This window comes from Phyllostomus discolor, chromosome 14 (genome assembly GCF_004126475.2).
Source record: "Phyllostomus discolor isolate MPI-MPIP mPhyDis1 chromosome 14, mPhyDis1.pri.v3, whole genome shotgun sequence".
In the NCBI taxonomy this organism is placed as follows: Eukaryota; Metazoa; Chordata; class Mammalia; order Chiroptera; family Phyllostomidae; genus Phyllostomus; species Phyllostomus discolor.
In genome coordinates this window covers 37,991,967-38,009,208 of record NC_040916.2, presented here as the reverse complement: position 1 = coordinate 38,009,208, position 17,242 = coordinate 37,991,967, and the positions used below count along the sequence as shown (strand labels likewise).

General features: G+C 40.9%; 1 protein-coding gene across 6 annotated transcripts in view; it reads left to right on the top strand.

Annotated features, from left to right (window-relative positions):
* Nucleotides 1-17,242, top strand: part of ST7L (suppression of tumorigenicity 7 like) — a 115,970-nt gene that overhangs the window by 55,779 nt on the left and 42,949 nt on the right. Inside the window, exons 14-15 of one of the 6 annotated variants that reach the window (XM_036015295.1) lie at nucleotides 1,420-1,559; nucleotides 14,203-15,405. In XM_036015295.1, the coding sequence (XP_035871188.1) occupies nucleotides 1,420-1,559; nucleotides 14,203-14,319 (257 nt within the window). In that variant the 3' untranslated portion in view covers nucleotides 14,320-15,405. Of the gene's footprint in view, nucleotides 1-1,419; nucleotides 2,384-2,784; nucleotides 5,625-14,202; nucleotides 15,406-17,242 lie in introns of those variants that run through there. The other 5 variants (XM_036015294.1, XM_036015291.1, XM_036015293.1 and 2 more) reach the window with 5 other exon arrangements.

Here is a 17,242-nt window from a genome sequence, read left to right as displayed (position 1 = left end):
CTATACAGTTTTCTGCCTTATAAAGTGGAAATAATACTATCTCTTAGGGTTATTAACACAATTTTAAAGTAATATATAAATTAAAAAGTACTTTTTAAAACATAAAATGCTGTACAGTTTAAGCAATATTATTAATTTTGCTATATCTCGCATGATAGCAATTACAGTAACCATTGGAAGACATAAGTATTTGTCCCCTGCCTTTGAAAATACTATGATTTGTTTCTAGGTTTGCTGGAAGCAGTTGGCCTCTCCTGGCTGAGGGATGGGGCAAAAAGGAGTGCTGGTTTTGGGTGCTGAAAGCACAGTGTTGTCCACAGCTCTAATTTTTTAAAAAATTAGATTTGTTGTGCTTTCACTTTAAACATGACTCAAGGACCTGGAAATTTTTAGCATTATTAATGAGTTTGGTTTTGGGTATATACTTTCTGAATGTAGTATAAGACATAAAAATATCGTGTCTACTGAAGGAAACTTAGGTGTAATATTCTCTGTGAATCATTATGTTTAAAAAAGTGAAATTTATAGCTGACCTTGATTCAGCACTGAATTAGTCATCCCTTACTTATGTAGGATATTACATCAGGAATTCCTGGGTTTGTGTCCAGCTCTGAGCACTCAACTTCCTGGACTAATGAAAACCCAGAATAGCTTTCAGTTCAACAGACATTTATTGAGCACCTACTGTGTGCCAAGCAGAAGCATTGTCATAGGCTCATCTCAACTTTGTTATTCAAGTATGTTCAAATTTTGAATAAAATATCAGTACTTGAATACTATTAGTAATGGAATATCCAATTATTAGAAAAATATCTGAGTAAATGTTTAAATGTGGTAAAATAAGACAAGGGACTTCACTTATATTCAGAATCTTAGGGCTTTAGTATTCTACTTTGATTTTTATACTGCTCAATGAAATGCCACATACAGAATAACTGGGTAAAATTAGTAACTGATGGTTTTGGGAAATCTCCAACCATATGTCCATCTCTTGATCACTATACTTGTCTCTGAGCTCTCAAACAGCAAGAATTATAATCACTGACATTTATTAAGGGCTTACAAAGTTCATCATAACAACTCCATAGCAACTAATAGAGGGTTTAGCAACTTATTCAAGATCACACAGCTAATAAGTGACAAAGCTTTTTTTTAAACCCGCCTCAGCATGACTTTACAATTAATGTTCTTTCCCACGATACCATCCTAGTCCCAGTCCCCAGCGCAGTATCTGGCTACGTAAATGCGCTGCGGATACCGGAATGAATTATCGATGACTTTCTTCTTGCTTGGCTAGAGAATTGTTCTTTTTTTTTATTAATTTCCATTTTGGTTTTTAAAAATAGATTTTGTTTGAAAATATTAAGACTTACACTGTATTCTGAAATAAAATCCACTTCTACCTTTTCTCCCTTGCAGCCTTTCATCATGTCTCTGTTTACCCAAAGAAGGAGCTTCCTTTCTTCATCCATTTCACAGCAGGACTGTGTTCTTCCACAGCAATGATAGCTCTTCTCACACACCAGTTTCCTGAAATCATGGGTGTTTTTGCTAAAGCTGTAAGTATGATCTCAAGGACTTGTGTGGAGTATCTGTAAACACAAAAGAAACTCTCTCTGATGTGTTTGTACTAAACCAGTTGAGCAGTGGGTGAGACTTGTTTTAATAAATTACAGGAATTGATTTGTAAAGTTGCTGCCATAAACATATCAAACATAAATTTTGGGTGATTTGAGTTATATTTATGTTGCCTAAAAGTTTGAAGAATACAATGGCATAGTATTTTAAAGTTGGTCTTTGTAGATAATTTTTGGTGGTAGAGATGGCACTTGTTACTAACTAAAAAATAACCCTGTTCTTTTAAATACATTTTCTTTGGCATTCAAAAAAAATCCCTATTTTGTAAACAAGCTCTTTGACTTTTAAAATTTAAATGAAATTATTAGTTCTCAGTATTTGCCAAACTTTAAATGTAAGAATGTGACTAAGATGGAGAGCACGTAGCTAAGATGGGACAGCTAGGACATTTGCCCTGGGGACAGGATGTGCCTCTTCGCTCAAAGGTTTTCCCTGTTATTATATTTGCCTGTTCTTACTGATCTTCCCCAAAGCTGAATGCACAACCACGTACAGACCTTTATTTTCAGTTTTGCGCTTTACTTTTAAAATATTTCCCCGTTTCCTGATCCAGGTCCAGGAAGCACTTGAGGGCTGGTATTAGAGAGGCTATCTCATGATTACTTACTCTTTGACGTAAACTTAGAAGTTAATATGACTGGCTTAAAGTAGAATTACCAAAAATAAGTCCCTTTAAGTTTCTAAGCCTTTAACAAGTGTGTCTTTCTTGTACTTCTTTGCATTTTTACCAAGTAATAAGAGTTCAAACCCCAAAAGAAAATCACGATTCATTTATTCCCAATTTGAAAAGCACTAAGAACCATAAAAACACTAGCCTTTACTTGGTAATATAATTTCTGTATTTTTCTGTAAATACCTCCATTCTAAATCCCTGTTTCCTTACAGTTTCTTTTCCTGCCTTAAGAATAGTTTATTCTGTGCCTTAAAGATTAGTTGGTTTTCTTCTGGCACCAGCAGTAAAGAGCACTGGTTTCCCTTTTTCCCTGAAGGTCAACTGTATAATGTGTTAAGTTGCCACTGGCTGTAGGCCTAGGAGTCTGAGACCACACTTGATTTTGGGTCAAGCTTCAAGAAGAATGACTTTCCACTGTTGTTCAGGGATTATAGATATTTGGGTTGGAAACTGACTATCTTATTTTCTTTTAGTGTGAAAAGGAAGTTTGGTGATCATACCATAACTCTGTTGTCTGCAGTTGTGCCGAGTGGGGAGCGAGTGCATCTCAAACTGAGATGACCTTACTGGGTAGTCTGGCATGGGAAAAAATGGACTAGAAAGAGAATCCCATCCGTGTAACAACTGGGAAAAATATGCAGCTGTATGTTTGAGATCACAGGCAAGCCTTGAGAGAGCTACTTCAATATGGGTTTCTCTCAGGACAGTGGGAAGGAGGTGAAATAGGGCTAGGAGGGAGATCTGGAATCTGGAATAGAGACGTGGCAGCTATTGCAGTGGACTTCCATGAGGTGCTGCCTAAGATTAACGCGGAGTGTGCTCCCTGTCCGCTCTGCCCATGATGTCAGCATGCGGTGTCCGCCTCTCCCTGAGAGACCACTGGTGCACCAGAAGGGGCTTTAAGGTTGCAACGCACAAGCTCCTTAGCGCTCCCTCTAGCAGAGTCTGAGAATAAATCATCGTAATGTTAAAGTGGAAGCTTCTTTTTTAGGCCAAAAGTTATTAATTTACTGTGATTCTAGTTCATGAACAGTGAACAGGCATTTATTTACTGTCTTTTGGTATCTGTATAGTCGGTGATATATAGTGTTAAAAACGTGCCTGACAGCCAACTTTTACAGTCAGTCCCTGTGGCCTTCGCATATGCACTTTAAGTTCCTAAAAGCTAAGTATTTACTGAAATTATCTACAAACCAATATTTGGTACACAGAAGCTCCAGGGCAGGTTTCATTTCAGAACTAATGGAAAATGGTCCAGGCTGGCTGGCTCAGCTGGTTAGAGTGGCATCCTGATATGCCATCATTGCTGATTCAGTCCCTGGTCAGGGCACATAGAATTTATGCATTATGAATGCGTAATAAATGGAACAACAAAATCAATGTGTCTCCATCGCTATAAAAAATCAATGAATAAAAAAAGAACTTAGTGATCATTTTAAAAAAAGAATTAATAGAAAATAATTATGGTATGAGCAGTCTCCAGCTTCTAGACATAACGTTTTGACTCAACACCCGGCCAGCCAGTTAGCAAGGGAACAAGAGGCTCACACCCCACCCCTTCACCACTTAGCACAGTGTGTCTGTGCACTGGGAGCGCCACCATCCGTGGCCAGGAGCTCCTTAGAACTGCAGAACCTCGGGCACCACTCCAGACCTCCTGAATCTACACTTTCACAAGACCCCAGGTGGTCCTGTAGGCACTTGAACACGAGCAGCGATGCTCTGCTCTACCCCAAGAGGAATGTAGAACACCTGGATAGTGCCGTCTTCTCAGGGGGAGAAGGGCAGCACTGCTGAGTGGTTGTGAGCGCAGGCTCTGGGGCCAGGCCGCTTTTCTTTGAATTCCAACCCTGACGCTAATCAGCTGTGCAGTGCCCAGTACGCTATTTACCCTTTTCTCCCCCTCACTGTAAAATAAGAATAGTACCGCCTCACAAGTTTTGTGTGTGTGTGTGTGTGTGTGTATGACGGTTAAAATGAGTTTAAAATATGTCAAGTGTTTAGAGCCGCGTCTGCCCATAGTAAAAACCAGGTGAGTGTTAGCTGTCGTCACCACTGTCACTGTCATCGTCACCAAAGTGCAGCTTAGCAGGAAATCCTCCCCCTTTCACGTGTGGGAGAGCTATGTCCTGAGAGTAAATTCAAAATGCACGTCCCATGCAAACTGCAGTATAAATGGTGGTGTAACCATTTGAGCAATATTATGAGTACTGTACTTCCAATACCTTATGTGTATGTGGACCATACAAAGGGGGGAAGTGTTTCACATTCTAGGGGTGGTAAACTGTCTTGTAGAATAGAAGCTATTAGATTTTCAACTGCCTAAGTTAGGATTTTCAATTAAGTCAGATATTTGATGGCCAAATACAGTAGAAACGAATGAAGAATTTTGTTTGAAACATACTGTCTTCTGTTAGTAAGGCAAAGCAATTTAAGTAAATGCCCTAAATTTCTTTCATTGTTACCCTTGTCTCTTCCTCATCTAATATCTTTTTGTATTAGCTCACATGCTAAAGTAAATTCAGTTTGAATTTGTTAAGATGTATTTGTTAACAAAAACTGCTTTTTTGTGAAGCAAGGCACTAGGGATAAATGATTCTTAATAACCCTCACTGTATATCAGATTTTGATAAATGGAAGGGAACAAGCTAGAATGGTGCGTGATTTTCATTCCCTTTCTCCTTTTGTGTGGTATAAAGTGATATGGAATAAGACTTCATTTTCAGTGAGTTAGGACTTTTTTTTTTCTGATTTCTTTCCTGGCTGAGATAAAATTTAGCCTGACATTGGACATAGGGCAATGAAAAAAATTGCGTAAATCCCTGGAGATGTGGAATGTGCTGATATTAGAGCTGATGTTCTCCAAGGTCAGAATTCCTGACAAAGGAAAAGTTGCTTTTAAGTGGTAGGTCATTTTCTCACCTGCTTTGAAGCCTGCTGGGTTAAATATGAGGGTTCAAAGTAAGGGTAGCCAGCAAACCAAATGAACTGGAATCTGATTCTGCTTATCTGAAAGGAGCTTCTTTCTGTAAGAGCAGCACTGCCCTCTCCTTAGAGAGCCAGTCTTCGTCTACTCTGGCCCCTCTCACTTCTCTATTGCAAGCAAAGCTTTCTTCTTAGTAAGCCTTGGGAGGGTGTTATCACAACAGTGAAAAGATAGTGTTGGTCTTTAGGGATTTCAGTCACTTACTGATGAATTCAGGCTTGTGGCATGTGACTTTAGTGCTCTGAATTCAGGAGGGTGTTTGAAAATAAAAATCCCTGATTTGGTTTTAACTATTTAGTTGTAATGTTGGCCAAAAAAAAAAAAAAAGTGTTATGGTAAAGAAAGGCATCAGAAAGATTCCCAAATAAATTGTTTGTTTCACTAAGGCAAAACTTTGTTGACATTTGTTTCACTGAACACGTATCATAGCTGTGCTGGGGTGGGAAGGGGCCCTGTTTCCACATACTTCTTCTAATCTTTATGTGGGAAAATGCGGTTGGACATGCCAGTGATGAATTTCTGAGCAACTCATAATTGGCTGGCTCCACTGTAACTAGGGCCTAACAATCTGCTTGATTAATTCTTTAAGGGCTACATTAGCCAAGTTGCACGATTTCCAAAGATATAGAAGGTCAGATGTTATACTAACGAAAGACCTCTCTACAGAATGTCTCACTGGGGTTTCTTTAGTCCCTGCCCAAAAATAATGAACATTTTTCTCTCCGAATTATATTTTAAAAAATAATAAGCAGTTATATATGCCAAAATGTCTTTTACTGAATAGTGATCAAAATTTTTGAGGTTTGTCAACTATTCTCATCATATTTCCAGGGCAAACATGTCCTCAGAACTAGGGAAGTTGATAGGAAATTGTAACTATATGTTGATATACACTAATAGAAAAAATATTATTTTTAAAGGCTTTTGTATTTTCCACTGTCATAAAAAGTGGCATGAAATCTGTGAGTGAAAGGTTTTTTAATATCCTCCATTTAACTTGATTTATTAATAATAAAAACATCTGATAGTTATAATTTTCTTTATTAAATACATAGGGCCACATGCAGGAATTAAACTGACAAATAAGATAAGTTTCTTCACTTTGAAAACTAATTATTTTTCAAAGCTATGAGACTTCTTTAGTTCATAAAAACTGATACAGTTTTTAAAATGTCTTGAATTGTTACTAAGCTTATAGTTCTATAAAATATTATTCTGTAATTATGCTACTTCCAGCAATATATCCGAAGTATTTTCCCAAAGATTATCCTGCTAATAAAATGAGCCTATTGTGTTGCAGGTCAGAATTTTAAATATTTATATTTTTGTTCCATTGTTAGTGCCAGTGAAGTCTTTATTTGGGCAGTCTGGCACATTCTACTTTTGATTTCATTTATTAATTGACATATTTGTAGCAAGAGAAAGATGTCCCCTGTTTTCTCTAAGGGTATTGTTTCTCATACTTCCTTCTCATTGTTCTCTTTCAAAAAGAACCAGGGCAAGAAATTTGTGAAATCACTAATGTTATTCTTTATCCAAATTTTCTAGTCATGAACTCTTCAAAGGAAAAAAGAATAAAAGCGGACAATGTACTGTTTAATGCATGTCTATATCCCTTCCCCAGGGTTCAATTTAGTTTTGAAGTTTGTGGAAAGCACTCTCTTTTCCTATTAACATGTGTTTGCCAAACATGAAGTTCACAAAAGCTGTCCCTGAATTTATTTGGCAGTAATTTAATCATTTCCCCTCCAAGTAAAAGTCTCCGTGCAAAAGTGTGGGACGTCCTGTCAGTAACTGCTGCTAATCTATTTATCGCTCGGTCAGCGGCACGTGGGCCAAAGCGACTGCGCAGCGTGTTTAGAAGAGCTGTGCCTAGACGCTGGCCTAAATCGCTGTGCGAGACCCACTGCACGAGTGATGTTAGAATTCACATTAGGAAGCCTGCTGGGTTTTGCTTCAGAAAACATTTCTGTGTTTTGGAGACTCATCATAGTCCTTCCTCTAAATGGAGAAAACAATGTGATACAGAAGAAAATTATTCTTTTTTAATTGTTCAATTGAGACAGTTGTCTCAATTTCTTTTTTACTGTTGCAGAAGAAAACTATAATCTTGAATAGCTTTATACCTCTTTTCTTGAGTGGAACTTAGTTCCTTCCCCTACCAATCAAATTTGTAATGCTCAAAAGAACCAATAATGTATTATAATTCTAACCCAAGAATAATTTGGACTGCAGTTAGTTGTTATCTTTTTTCTGAGAGGTTGTACTTACGCTCTCACTTATTCTGACCAGGGCCACTGGAGGCACATTGTGCTCGTCCAGTGTTATGGGGAGGTCTGAGTCGGTCAAGTGAAGTGATCAGCTTGAAATCACACAATGGGTGGCCCGTTAGTCATGGTATATATGTCACTTCACAACTTAATTCCCAAACAAGTACAAAAGAATACATTTTAAACCAAAAACAGTAATGCTATGGGGTTACAGAATGGTGGAGTGGCGATAGTAAAATGGATTTCTAGGGCAGTCTTCCTACCGGAGATTAATGTGGAGAAGGGTTTTAAGTGGAGAAAGTGGAGAGTGCACTGGGAGTACAGCAGTGCTCACTGCGAGGGCAGAGACGCAGGCAGACAAATAAGCTGCCGGAGATCTCTGTGCAGTACGGGCCTCTTCGGTGGGCTTGGATGCTCTAAAGAATGCACGTTTGCTTCTGTCTTCAAACCGATTCCCTCTAGTTTCATCCTGGTCCTCGCTAGTAAGCCACTTAAAGAACACTGGTCATTGATGTCACATACACAGAGAGCTTCAGCCTCTCTGTCTACTGTGGGCAGTGGTACTAAAGAAACAGTAGGCAGTGGTTGGTAATGATTCAGAAAGAATACGACTGGCTCTCTGAAATGGTTTAAAAAAGCTTTAATGTTAAGTAAGAAGATACGTATCTTACATTTCAACCCACTCTTCTTTCAAAATCAAACGGTTAGTTTGTGAAGGATCATGGCGGGGGCTGTTAACAAAGCAGAATAAACTGTTGGTCTAAAATATCATCATTTTGGCTTTTTTTTTTTTTTGCTAAATTAGGAGTTTTGGGTAGCAAATGTAGTAAAAGATTGGGGTTAATGGTATCCTATCTGAATTTGAGGAAGAAATTCAATTCCCTCTCTTAGTTCTATAATAACATTAAGATTGCCTTAGCTCCATCTTGACAGCCAGCTTCAAAAGAAGAAACTATTTGGGCTCAGATGATGCTCAACAAAATTAAGAGAACTGATATTCAGGGAAATTCAGACCACATAACCACCCTCTGACCTCATCCTGTAATTTCCAGCTTTCTGGAAATGAAATGTGTGTCTGTTCTTCAAAGCATGGCAAAGGCCTGTCTTCCCATTAAGCACTCTTGCATATTACTACTATGGTATACAAAGAGAGAAGTTTGGGGAACAATTTAGGAAGGGAGCATGTTCTCACACTCTATTAATAACATTCCACCTCTGGTTTTCATCTATTCAGTATGCTGGATCCCCAGTTTATTTCTGAAGCCAGAGTCCAAGCTTTCACTCCCAGGTAGCAGCAGCTTTACAATTAAATTTTAATCCCTCAGTGTTGTTAGACTCCTCTCTGAGTATAGCTGCAACTATTCTTGGCAGGCAAACACATTGCTGTTTTTCCTTCAGTCACAGTGAGATAGAAGAATGTTCTGTGGCCGGGGCGTGGATGTAGGCACTGTACTAATCTTATACATAATTCATCCTGGGTTGCTGGGGTACTCAGAGTTGAAACTTTGCCTTCCGATAAAATTCAGCTGGATTTTTTATTTACTTGACTCTGATCCCTTTGGGAATTAGCCTTTATTGGTAGCCTAGGGACTGTAATTCAACTAAGCCTTAACTTTGCAGACTTCTCTTCCTAATTTGCTCTCGGTATACTTTAGCTACCGTAATACCGTCTTTCAAAAAAATGCCCTAGAACATGCAGTTCAGTTCTGGATACCCTGAAAAGATTCTTTTTTCAGTAGAGGCTTATTGAATGAAAGGACTCCAATAGGGCTTATCTTAACTTGTTTTCAAAATTTAGTTTTTAAAGAGACTCAGCATTGAACAATATATTAACTATTGTTCTAGAACATGCTATAATATGGTGCTGGTTATTCTGTGACATAAGTTTTTGATATTTGAATTTATTATATTTAGATGTTAATGCCAATGAATTCATTCATTTGTTCATTCACTCAGTGAACAGATCGTTATTGGGTACCTTTGAGAAGTACAGAATCCAGTCTGGTTCACAAATAACTCACACTCCGGGGGTAGGGGGTTTGAGACAGGCAGAGATGCACTAGTACAAGACAGAGGCTACTGCCACAACAATAGATTATGTCATCGTTGCATATTGATTCATTTGAGTAGAAGTGACCAGTGAGCTATTTTCACATGCCTCATACAAGATTTAATGACCCAAAAAGTCAATCTAGACTCATGAAGACTTTTCTTTTTAGAGGAATTTATTGGTTAGAATTCCTTTTAGTCAAACAAGAGGTCTCTTTATTTTTATTTTTAAAAATGAGACATGGAGGACTTTCATCTTTACAACTAACTAGCAAAGTTCATGTTTTTGTAAACAGTGGTATTCATTATATTTATCTGAAGTTTAGAATTTATCAAAAAAAATGAAGCACTCCACAATTCCAAATTTAAATAAGGAATGTCTTGCCTCAGACTTACATAGTAGCGGCCATAAGGCAAAAGCCCCCATACTCATACATGTTCAACTTTTTCGTTTATACCTTCTCATTCTTCATAATGACAGATTAGTAAGCGCTAAGGGACATCCTGGTTTAGAAAGTGAAATAGTGCCGTGTCATTGTGAAGCAGGGTGGGCTAGCTCGGGTTAAGACTAAAATGGGCTTTGTGGAGAGAGATTGCGAAAGAGCCACTCGGAATTCCCAGCGCGCACTGTTAATGCCAAAGCTCCATCCTCCAGTCACCGATTCTGTTAATGGACACAAATCATGTTAATTTTAAAAATAATAAAAGGATATTGGATTAAGGCACCAAAATAAGCCTCCTTTTCCCTCTCCTCTAAGCTGAATTTTGCTGATAATTCTGCATCCTGGACAGTTCTTTCTTCTCACAGGGGAAATGTCGTTAGGCACATTGATATTTATGACATTGAAATGCCATTAGGCACAGTATAAGGAGAATCCCACTCTCACCCATTCACCTGTGTTTGCAATGACACCAGACTGTGTCTGTGAATGTTGGGTCTCTGGAGAAAGACTTAAGTACACTCTGGGCCACTGAATTCCTGTGAAGGTGCCATCTACTCCCGTAGGACTGGGACAGATAAAGATTAAGATAAAGAATATGGTTACTTAATTTTTATCTTTCAGATGACATTGAAAGTAACCATATCTCTTGTTTAGCCACAAGCTCTTTATTGAATTTTTCAAAAATTGCTTTTGAGCAATAATTTTTCCCTGGTTGCTTACTTAACCAGTTATACAAGTTGAGACTTCTGTCTCTGTGCCTATTTTATAATAGCTGCTCTGGGAGAGCAGATGAAAAATAATAAGTCAGTTAGATATTTTATGAGTATTGAAATCCCTCCCATTCAGAAATGTAAATAAAATAACCAGTATGAGCAATCAGCTTATGTCAGATTCCATGGGTTTATGTTACATAGGGAAATTATAGTGCAACCTGAAACATGCTTCTTAATGAATTCATAGTCGTGTCACTGTTGAATGTAAACCCTTGAGCTTTTTTCTGTTGTGAAGGGTTTCAGAAATCACCTTTTGTAAACTGCCTAGGGAAGGAGGTAAAAACTCAGATGATACCAATAAGTGCTATCGCTGTTAAGTGGCTGCCTCCCTTCCAGTACCAAATCATGCCAGTTAAGTAAAACAGAAACTTAGGGCACTACTCACATTTTGGCTTATTTAATATTCATAAATATAAAATATATGTTCCAATACTCTCTGAAAGCGGCACCAGGAAAGTGCTGTGGAGGTACAGGGTTGTCCTTGTGGTTTTTGTCCTCAGAGGCTGGGGAAGTTCAGTTAGGAAGTATGACAGAAGCCTGATGGATAGCTCTGTTTTACCTTCAACACATGCAGGAAGCCAGGGACCTAATTGAAAATCATGAAATTGGAATTCGTCTCTTGTCTTTGGCTGCTGCTCTAGCCGCCTGTAGTGCACAAGAACTGTCTTCCCACTTATTAGTGAGCTGGTTTTGCAGTCCCCAAAGCGCTTTCATAGCCCTCCTCCTGTTCTCCATGGCCTCAGGTGTGACGAGTTTGCCAGCTCCAAGAGCCCAACATGCCAAATGGGATACGGGAGACCTGTCAAGTTTAAGTTTGGGAGTAAGGGAAAGAAGTATGCATGTTCTATTTGAAATTATTTATTTTTTGCATTCTAATTTCTTAAGAGTTTGGCTTGATTTATAATCCTGTAAACATCATGATTCTGGATAGGATATTTGATATCTCTTATTTAGCCCAGAATCTCAAATGATAGGGAGCTGTAGTTAATGATACTTAACGTTTTGTTGGGCTTTATAGGGTAGCTCTCTTTTAGTCCCTATATGTGTAACAGATGGAGTCATTTGTGCTTTCCCACAGGTGCCCTGGTGTTTGCTGACATAGATCAAGGTGCTGTGTATCTCTGTAGGGGACCCCGAACCTTTTGACAGTCTAGGCACATACAGTCACCTCACATTATTTAAGTCCTGATCTCAGCATTCTAATTTCTCCGCATTCCCCAGTGTATATAATATGTACTTGCTTGAAATTCCTTATATATTGCTTGCACATTCTTGCTTCTAAGTTTCAGCGTAAACCAGTTTCTATTTAGAATGTGTTCCTCTGACTGCCCTCAACCTGTCCATACCTTATCTTTTAAAAATCCAACTCAAAAGCTAACTGTTGTAGAAGGCCTGATTTCAGAAGGCCTGATTCTGAAATCCCATTCACCTGATTCCTGAATTCTGAGACTTCTCAGTCTGTTAAACTGTTTCTTTGTAATTATTGCTTCTGTACGCCGTCACCAGATGCATAATGATTCTAGAAATGATGCTCCTCCTCCACCCCCTTGTCTGTGTTTATTACACACAAGCATTTCGAAGTCCCACTGACAACCTTTAACATTCCCCCTGGGTTCTAGTCCACTTTCCCTACCCCTTCCCTTCACCTCAAGCTGTGTTCCTGGAGAAACAGGGCATGAGCTCAGGGCTTGGCCGCCGCCTCAGCGTGTGTGTGGCGGCCTGCTGAATAGGTCCCCACAACCGGGAATGATTTCACCCTTTGGTTGGACATTCTCTGCGTTCTACTCAGACACCTTCAAGAAGTAGATGTGAAACCAGGAGTAGACCTGGAGATGGGAGTAAGGGAAATTTCCACTGAAAGCCAAGTTAGCTTTTTCCTTCCTTTTTACACAAGACCTATGAGCTGCTGTCGTCAACAGCTCAGCCGACACTCTCCTGCTCTGCCTCTTTTCCAGGAGTCAGGGTTAGTTTAAGAAAAAGCCTCTTGCTAGAAGCCATGACCTCGTACTTTTATCCCCTCCATCTGGTGTGCGGCCTCATGGGGCTGTGCTGTTATGCAGGAGGTGAGCAATGGAATTCTTCAGATGATGACTTCTGAGCCCACATGCGGAGGCAGTGGGGGTGGGAAGCAGGGAGAGCAGTGAGAGCCAAGATCGATGGACCAAGAAGTAAGGTTTGCTCTGGGACAAATCCTGCCTATAGGTGGACTGTTTTCACGAGGTGTTCTTCCTCCAGCTCTACTGGGGGCCCAGGGCAGGACGGCATAGCATCCCGGGTCTGTGATTGATGAACACTGCGTTCCTGCAGCTTTCCCTCCTGCCTTCACAGTTGGGGTGCAGGGGTGGATAGGTGGGGCATGTGAGGGCTTCTGCCATCTCTAACAAAATGCATTCCAGGGTTGCACAGGGAAGGGCTCCCCTCGCACACACCGTCTTGGAGCTGCTTTGTTTCACTGTCTTGGATCTAAACAGAAACCCACATTTTGAATGAGGGTAGGAAGAAGGGTCGAGAGCAGCAAAAGTTTTTGATCAAGTGAAAATCTGTTGTCTGCCTCATCTTGCAGGGGTTTCTCTGCAGGGTAGGTATTCCTTGCCTTGGTGGAGATAAATTATCTGTCTCAGCTAGAGGTCCCAGGACCTCTGCTAGGCTGTGAGTAGGCATCTGGCCTGGGCTGGGATGGTTTTGTAGTACTGTCATTCCCTGTTCATTCTTTCCTAGCCCTGTCATTCCCTGTTCATTCTTTCAACCCACGGTTGACAGCATTCTTAAAAAGAATGATGTCCCATAGGAAATTCTAATACATACTTTAAAAGCCCAAAGCCTTAACTTCCTCACGTGGCTTCTCATGGCTACTTCTATTGTCTTCACTTTTAGCATCGCTTTAAAAGGACCAGATAAACTAAAACAAATGGTTAAGTGTTAATTTAAAGAGAAAAAAAAAGGCTCTGGCTGGTGTGGCTCAGTGGATTGAGTGTTGGTTCAATTCCCAGTCAGGGCACATGCCTGGGTTGCAGGCCAGGTCCCCAGTTGGGGGCATGTGAGAGGCTACCACACATTGATGTTTCTCTCCCTTTCTCCCTCCTTTCCCCTCTCTTTAAAAATAAATAAAATATTTTATAAATTTAAAAGAAGAAAAAAGGAATAGAAAGAACTAAGAGCTCTGAAAAAAAAAGAAAAAACTAAGAGGCAGAGTTGATTAAATGTGGACTACTTAGTATAGTGATCATGTGGTGGTAGTGGTAATTGTGGCAGAAATAGCAAAAAGGGGATTTGTTGATGAGGTTAGAGAAGCCTAGTCCATAGTCCATTCCTCCTGTAAATGCTGCTCAGATGCACCCTCCTAGAATGTTTGTATTAATTTATTCTGAAGGTGCTGGGACTGTGGTGCCTCCAGCCCTGTGCATCCTCAGTCTCTGAGGAGCACCCAGGACTTGAAGTCCTAAGCCCTAGGTTTGAGTTCTGGCTGAGCCACTCAGTGCCCACGTGACCTTGGACAAATCACTGAGCCTCTCTGAACAGCACCTGTGCAGTGAGTGTAACTCCTCCCTCACGGGTTTGGTTGCGAATTATGTATCTGCTAACGCATTTTGTTCATAAAAAAGCTTTTCGTGAATGTCCCACATTTATTCTTGGAGAAGCCCTACCTTGAACGTTGTCGAATAGGACAGCTGTGGATTAAACCGGATTCCTTTTTTCTGTTCTCAGCTCAGCCTTTCTCTTTGGTCAGGCCTGCTTACAGGGGCTGGTGGTACTGACATAAAGTCAGCAGGTTTTGGCTCCTTTGGTCAAAGAAAGGGAACTCCCGTGTCCAGCTGTTCCATCCATAAACTCAGGCAGAGTGGAAGTGAGCAAAGGCAGATTTTAAGCCAAGATAGTTCAGAGTTAGCGGGGCAAGGAGGGTATGCTTATCTTTCTTTCTCAAATCCAGGCTGACTAGAACATCTTAAGTAAATCAGGAATAGCCATAAAGATGCTTAGAGATCATTTAGGTCATGAAAGGGAAGTAGGAAAATGTGCTTATAAACACTCCCTCTCTTCTATCCCTTTGGGGGGTCAGGGGCAGGATACTACTGACACCCCACTATTGCCTGAAACCTGCCAGTCACCCAGACAGAAGAACCCTGGGAAATTTCCGTTCATGAAGCAGTAACTGTGACATATTTGCCCTAGGAAAGCTACTGCTTGCTCCTCTCCAATACCTCTCTTGGGGAGATTGTCTCTGGAAAGCCAAAGCTGTCCCGCTTTCTAACCAACAAGAGTTAAAAACAACAACAGGTCCTGAGAGGTAGGACCTGCCCATGGCACATAGGCCACCAATCCTGCTGTCTCCAGAGTGAATCAGCCCTGAGGAGTCTCTGACCCTTTGCTTGGGTGATAATTGTCCGTTGTTGATCCCTTTCTTCCTCCTTCTCCTGCCACCCCCAGTGGACAGCCAGTCCTCAAACCAAACAGCTGCTTGCATGTTAACAATGTGACTTTTAAATATTGCTTGGTTATTGCTTACCCTCTGTTGTTGGTATGATTTCTGAAGGATTTGATTGAAGTCTAGTTGCTTTCTTTCTTTCTTTCTTTCTTTCTTTCTTTCTTTCTTTCTTTCTTTCTTTCTTTCTTTTTTTTACTGTTGGGGAGAGGGAGGATGACTAGAATGAGAGAAACTATGTGCATGTCCACATACGTTTATGTGTGTCCGTATATGTGCACTTCATGTGTGTGTGTATCCTCACAGTTGTGTACAGATGGGGAGGGCAAAGCGTGAAAAGGAAGCATCTCTAGTTTTCCAACATTGCTTCAAAGATGCCCAACCCCCATAGTAGCAGGCAATTCCTAAGTGGAGGGTGGGGGCAGAGGCCTCCACCAAGGCCATCAATAACCAGGTGTGAGCTCTAGGTCTCTGTGTAATGCAAAGCTCTCCCGTATTTCATTTCTGCACCCAGGGGGCGGCTCTGCAGGATTGCTTACGGAGAGCTCTGTGTCTGGCACCTCTCTCCACAAGGCCCAGGCGCCCAGGGTCCCACCAACCTGCCCAGGAATGCATCACATTGTTCTCTGGTGCTGTAATTTGGCTGCAGGAGCGAGGCCGACAGCCTCCCGGGGATGAGAAATATGTCCTCCTTTGGGCTTCTGCCCTGTGACCACTGAGGGCATTGAAATAAAAACTCGGAAAGGCGGAGGGGAAAAATTCTAATTATCTCTCTTATATTAAGCCAATGTTCTAAGTGTGTCTGAGAATTTGGCAAGGGCTTAGCGGTCGGTGTTCTTGCTGAGGGAGGTGAGAGAAAGGGGAAGAGATTACTCTCTGCAAAAGGGAGGAGGAGAAATGAGGCTGTGAGTGGTCATGAGTCAGACCTACAAGGCTTTCTGCAAACAGACCCTCAAGGCCAGGCAATGTTTGATTCTTTACAATAATCTCAAGTCCCTGGGTGCACTTTCCTGCATCACTCTAAGGAAGAGTACGGATTAGTGCTGTTAATCCAGGTTGGCAGTGATGACACGGGTTGGCTTTTACCTTCAGGGTGCAGTTTGCTGGCATCCTTACTTTTACATAAGAGAACCTGGCTACAGGTTGTGCAGCTGAGATACTTCAGTCACACGCCTTCTCTAAAAGAGTCTAAGATCCTTGCCCTGGCTGGTGTGGCTCGGTGGATTGAGTGCTGGCCTGCGAACCAAAGGGCTGTTCCATTTCCGGTCGGAGCACGTGCCTGGGTTGTGGGCCGGATCCTCAGTGGGGAGCACGCAGGAGGCAATCACACATTGATATTTCTCTCTCTCTTTCTCCCTCCCTTCCCCACTCTCTAAAACATAAATAAAATCTAAAAAAAGAGAAAAAAGAAAAAAAAAGATTCCAAGATCCTTAAAGGATAATGTCTCTTCAGTTAACTTTGTATCCAAATAGCCCTTTCTGCCTGCATCATACCTAAACATTAGAAGTTCAAAGGAAAGAAAACCCATAGGAAGGACTGGAAGAGAGGAGAGGGGCTAGGAGACTGCTGGTGTGAGGGACAGACCGCTGTTGCATGGGGGAGGGTGGCGGGAGGGTGCTATTAAAGGCAGTGAGTGAGTAGCAGCAGAACTAAGTGGAGCCCTGACTACACCAAAGGAAGTTCTCATTTTGCTGCTTGTTCCAAATAAATTAGTTTCTGTTTGTATAGCGCAGAATGGACGCCAGTCGTCTAAAGCCAATCGGAATGCAGAAGCAAGCTGAGGAGTAAGAGGAAAAATTAATTGCTTGGCCGTCATTCCTTCTTGGAGCCACAAAACCTCTGTGGTGGGGCTCACACGGACCTCTTGTCTCTCCCTGTCCACCTCACTCTTCAAACCTCTTGCTTTCTGGATGAGCTCACTCGTGTCTCAACCAGTCATAGGAAAACACAAAACTTGGGTCTTTATGGATTAGAATTGGGAGCCCAGAG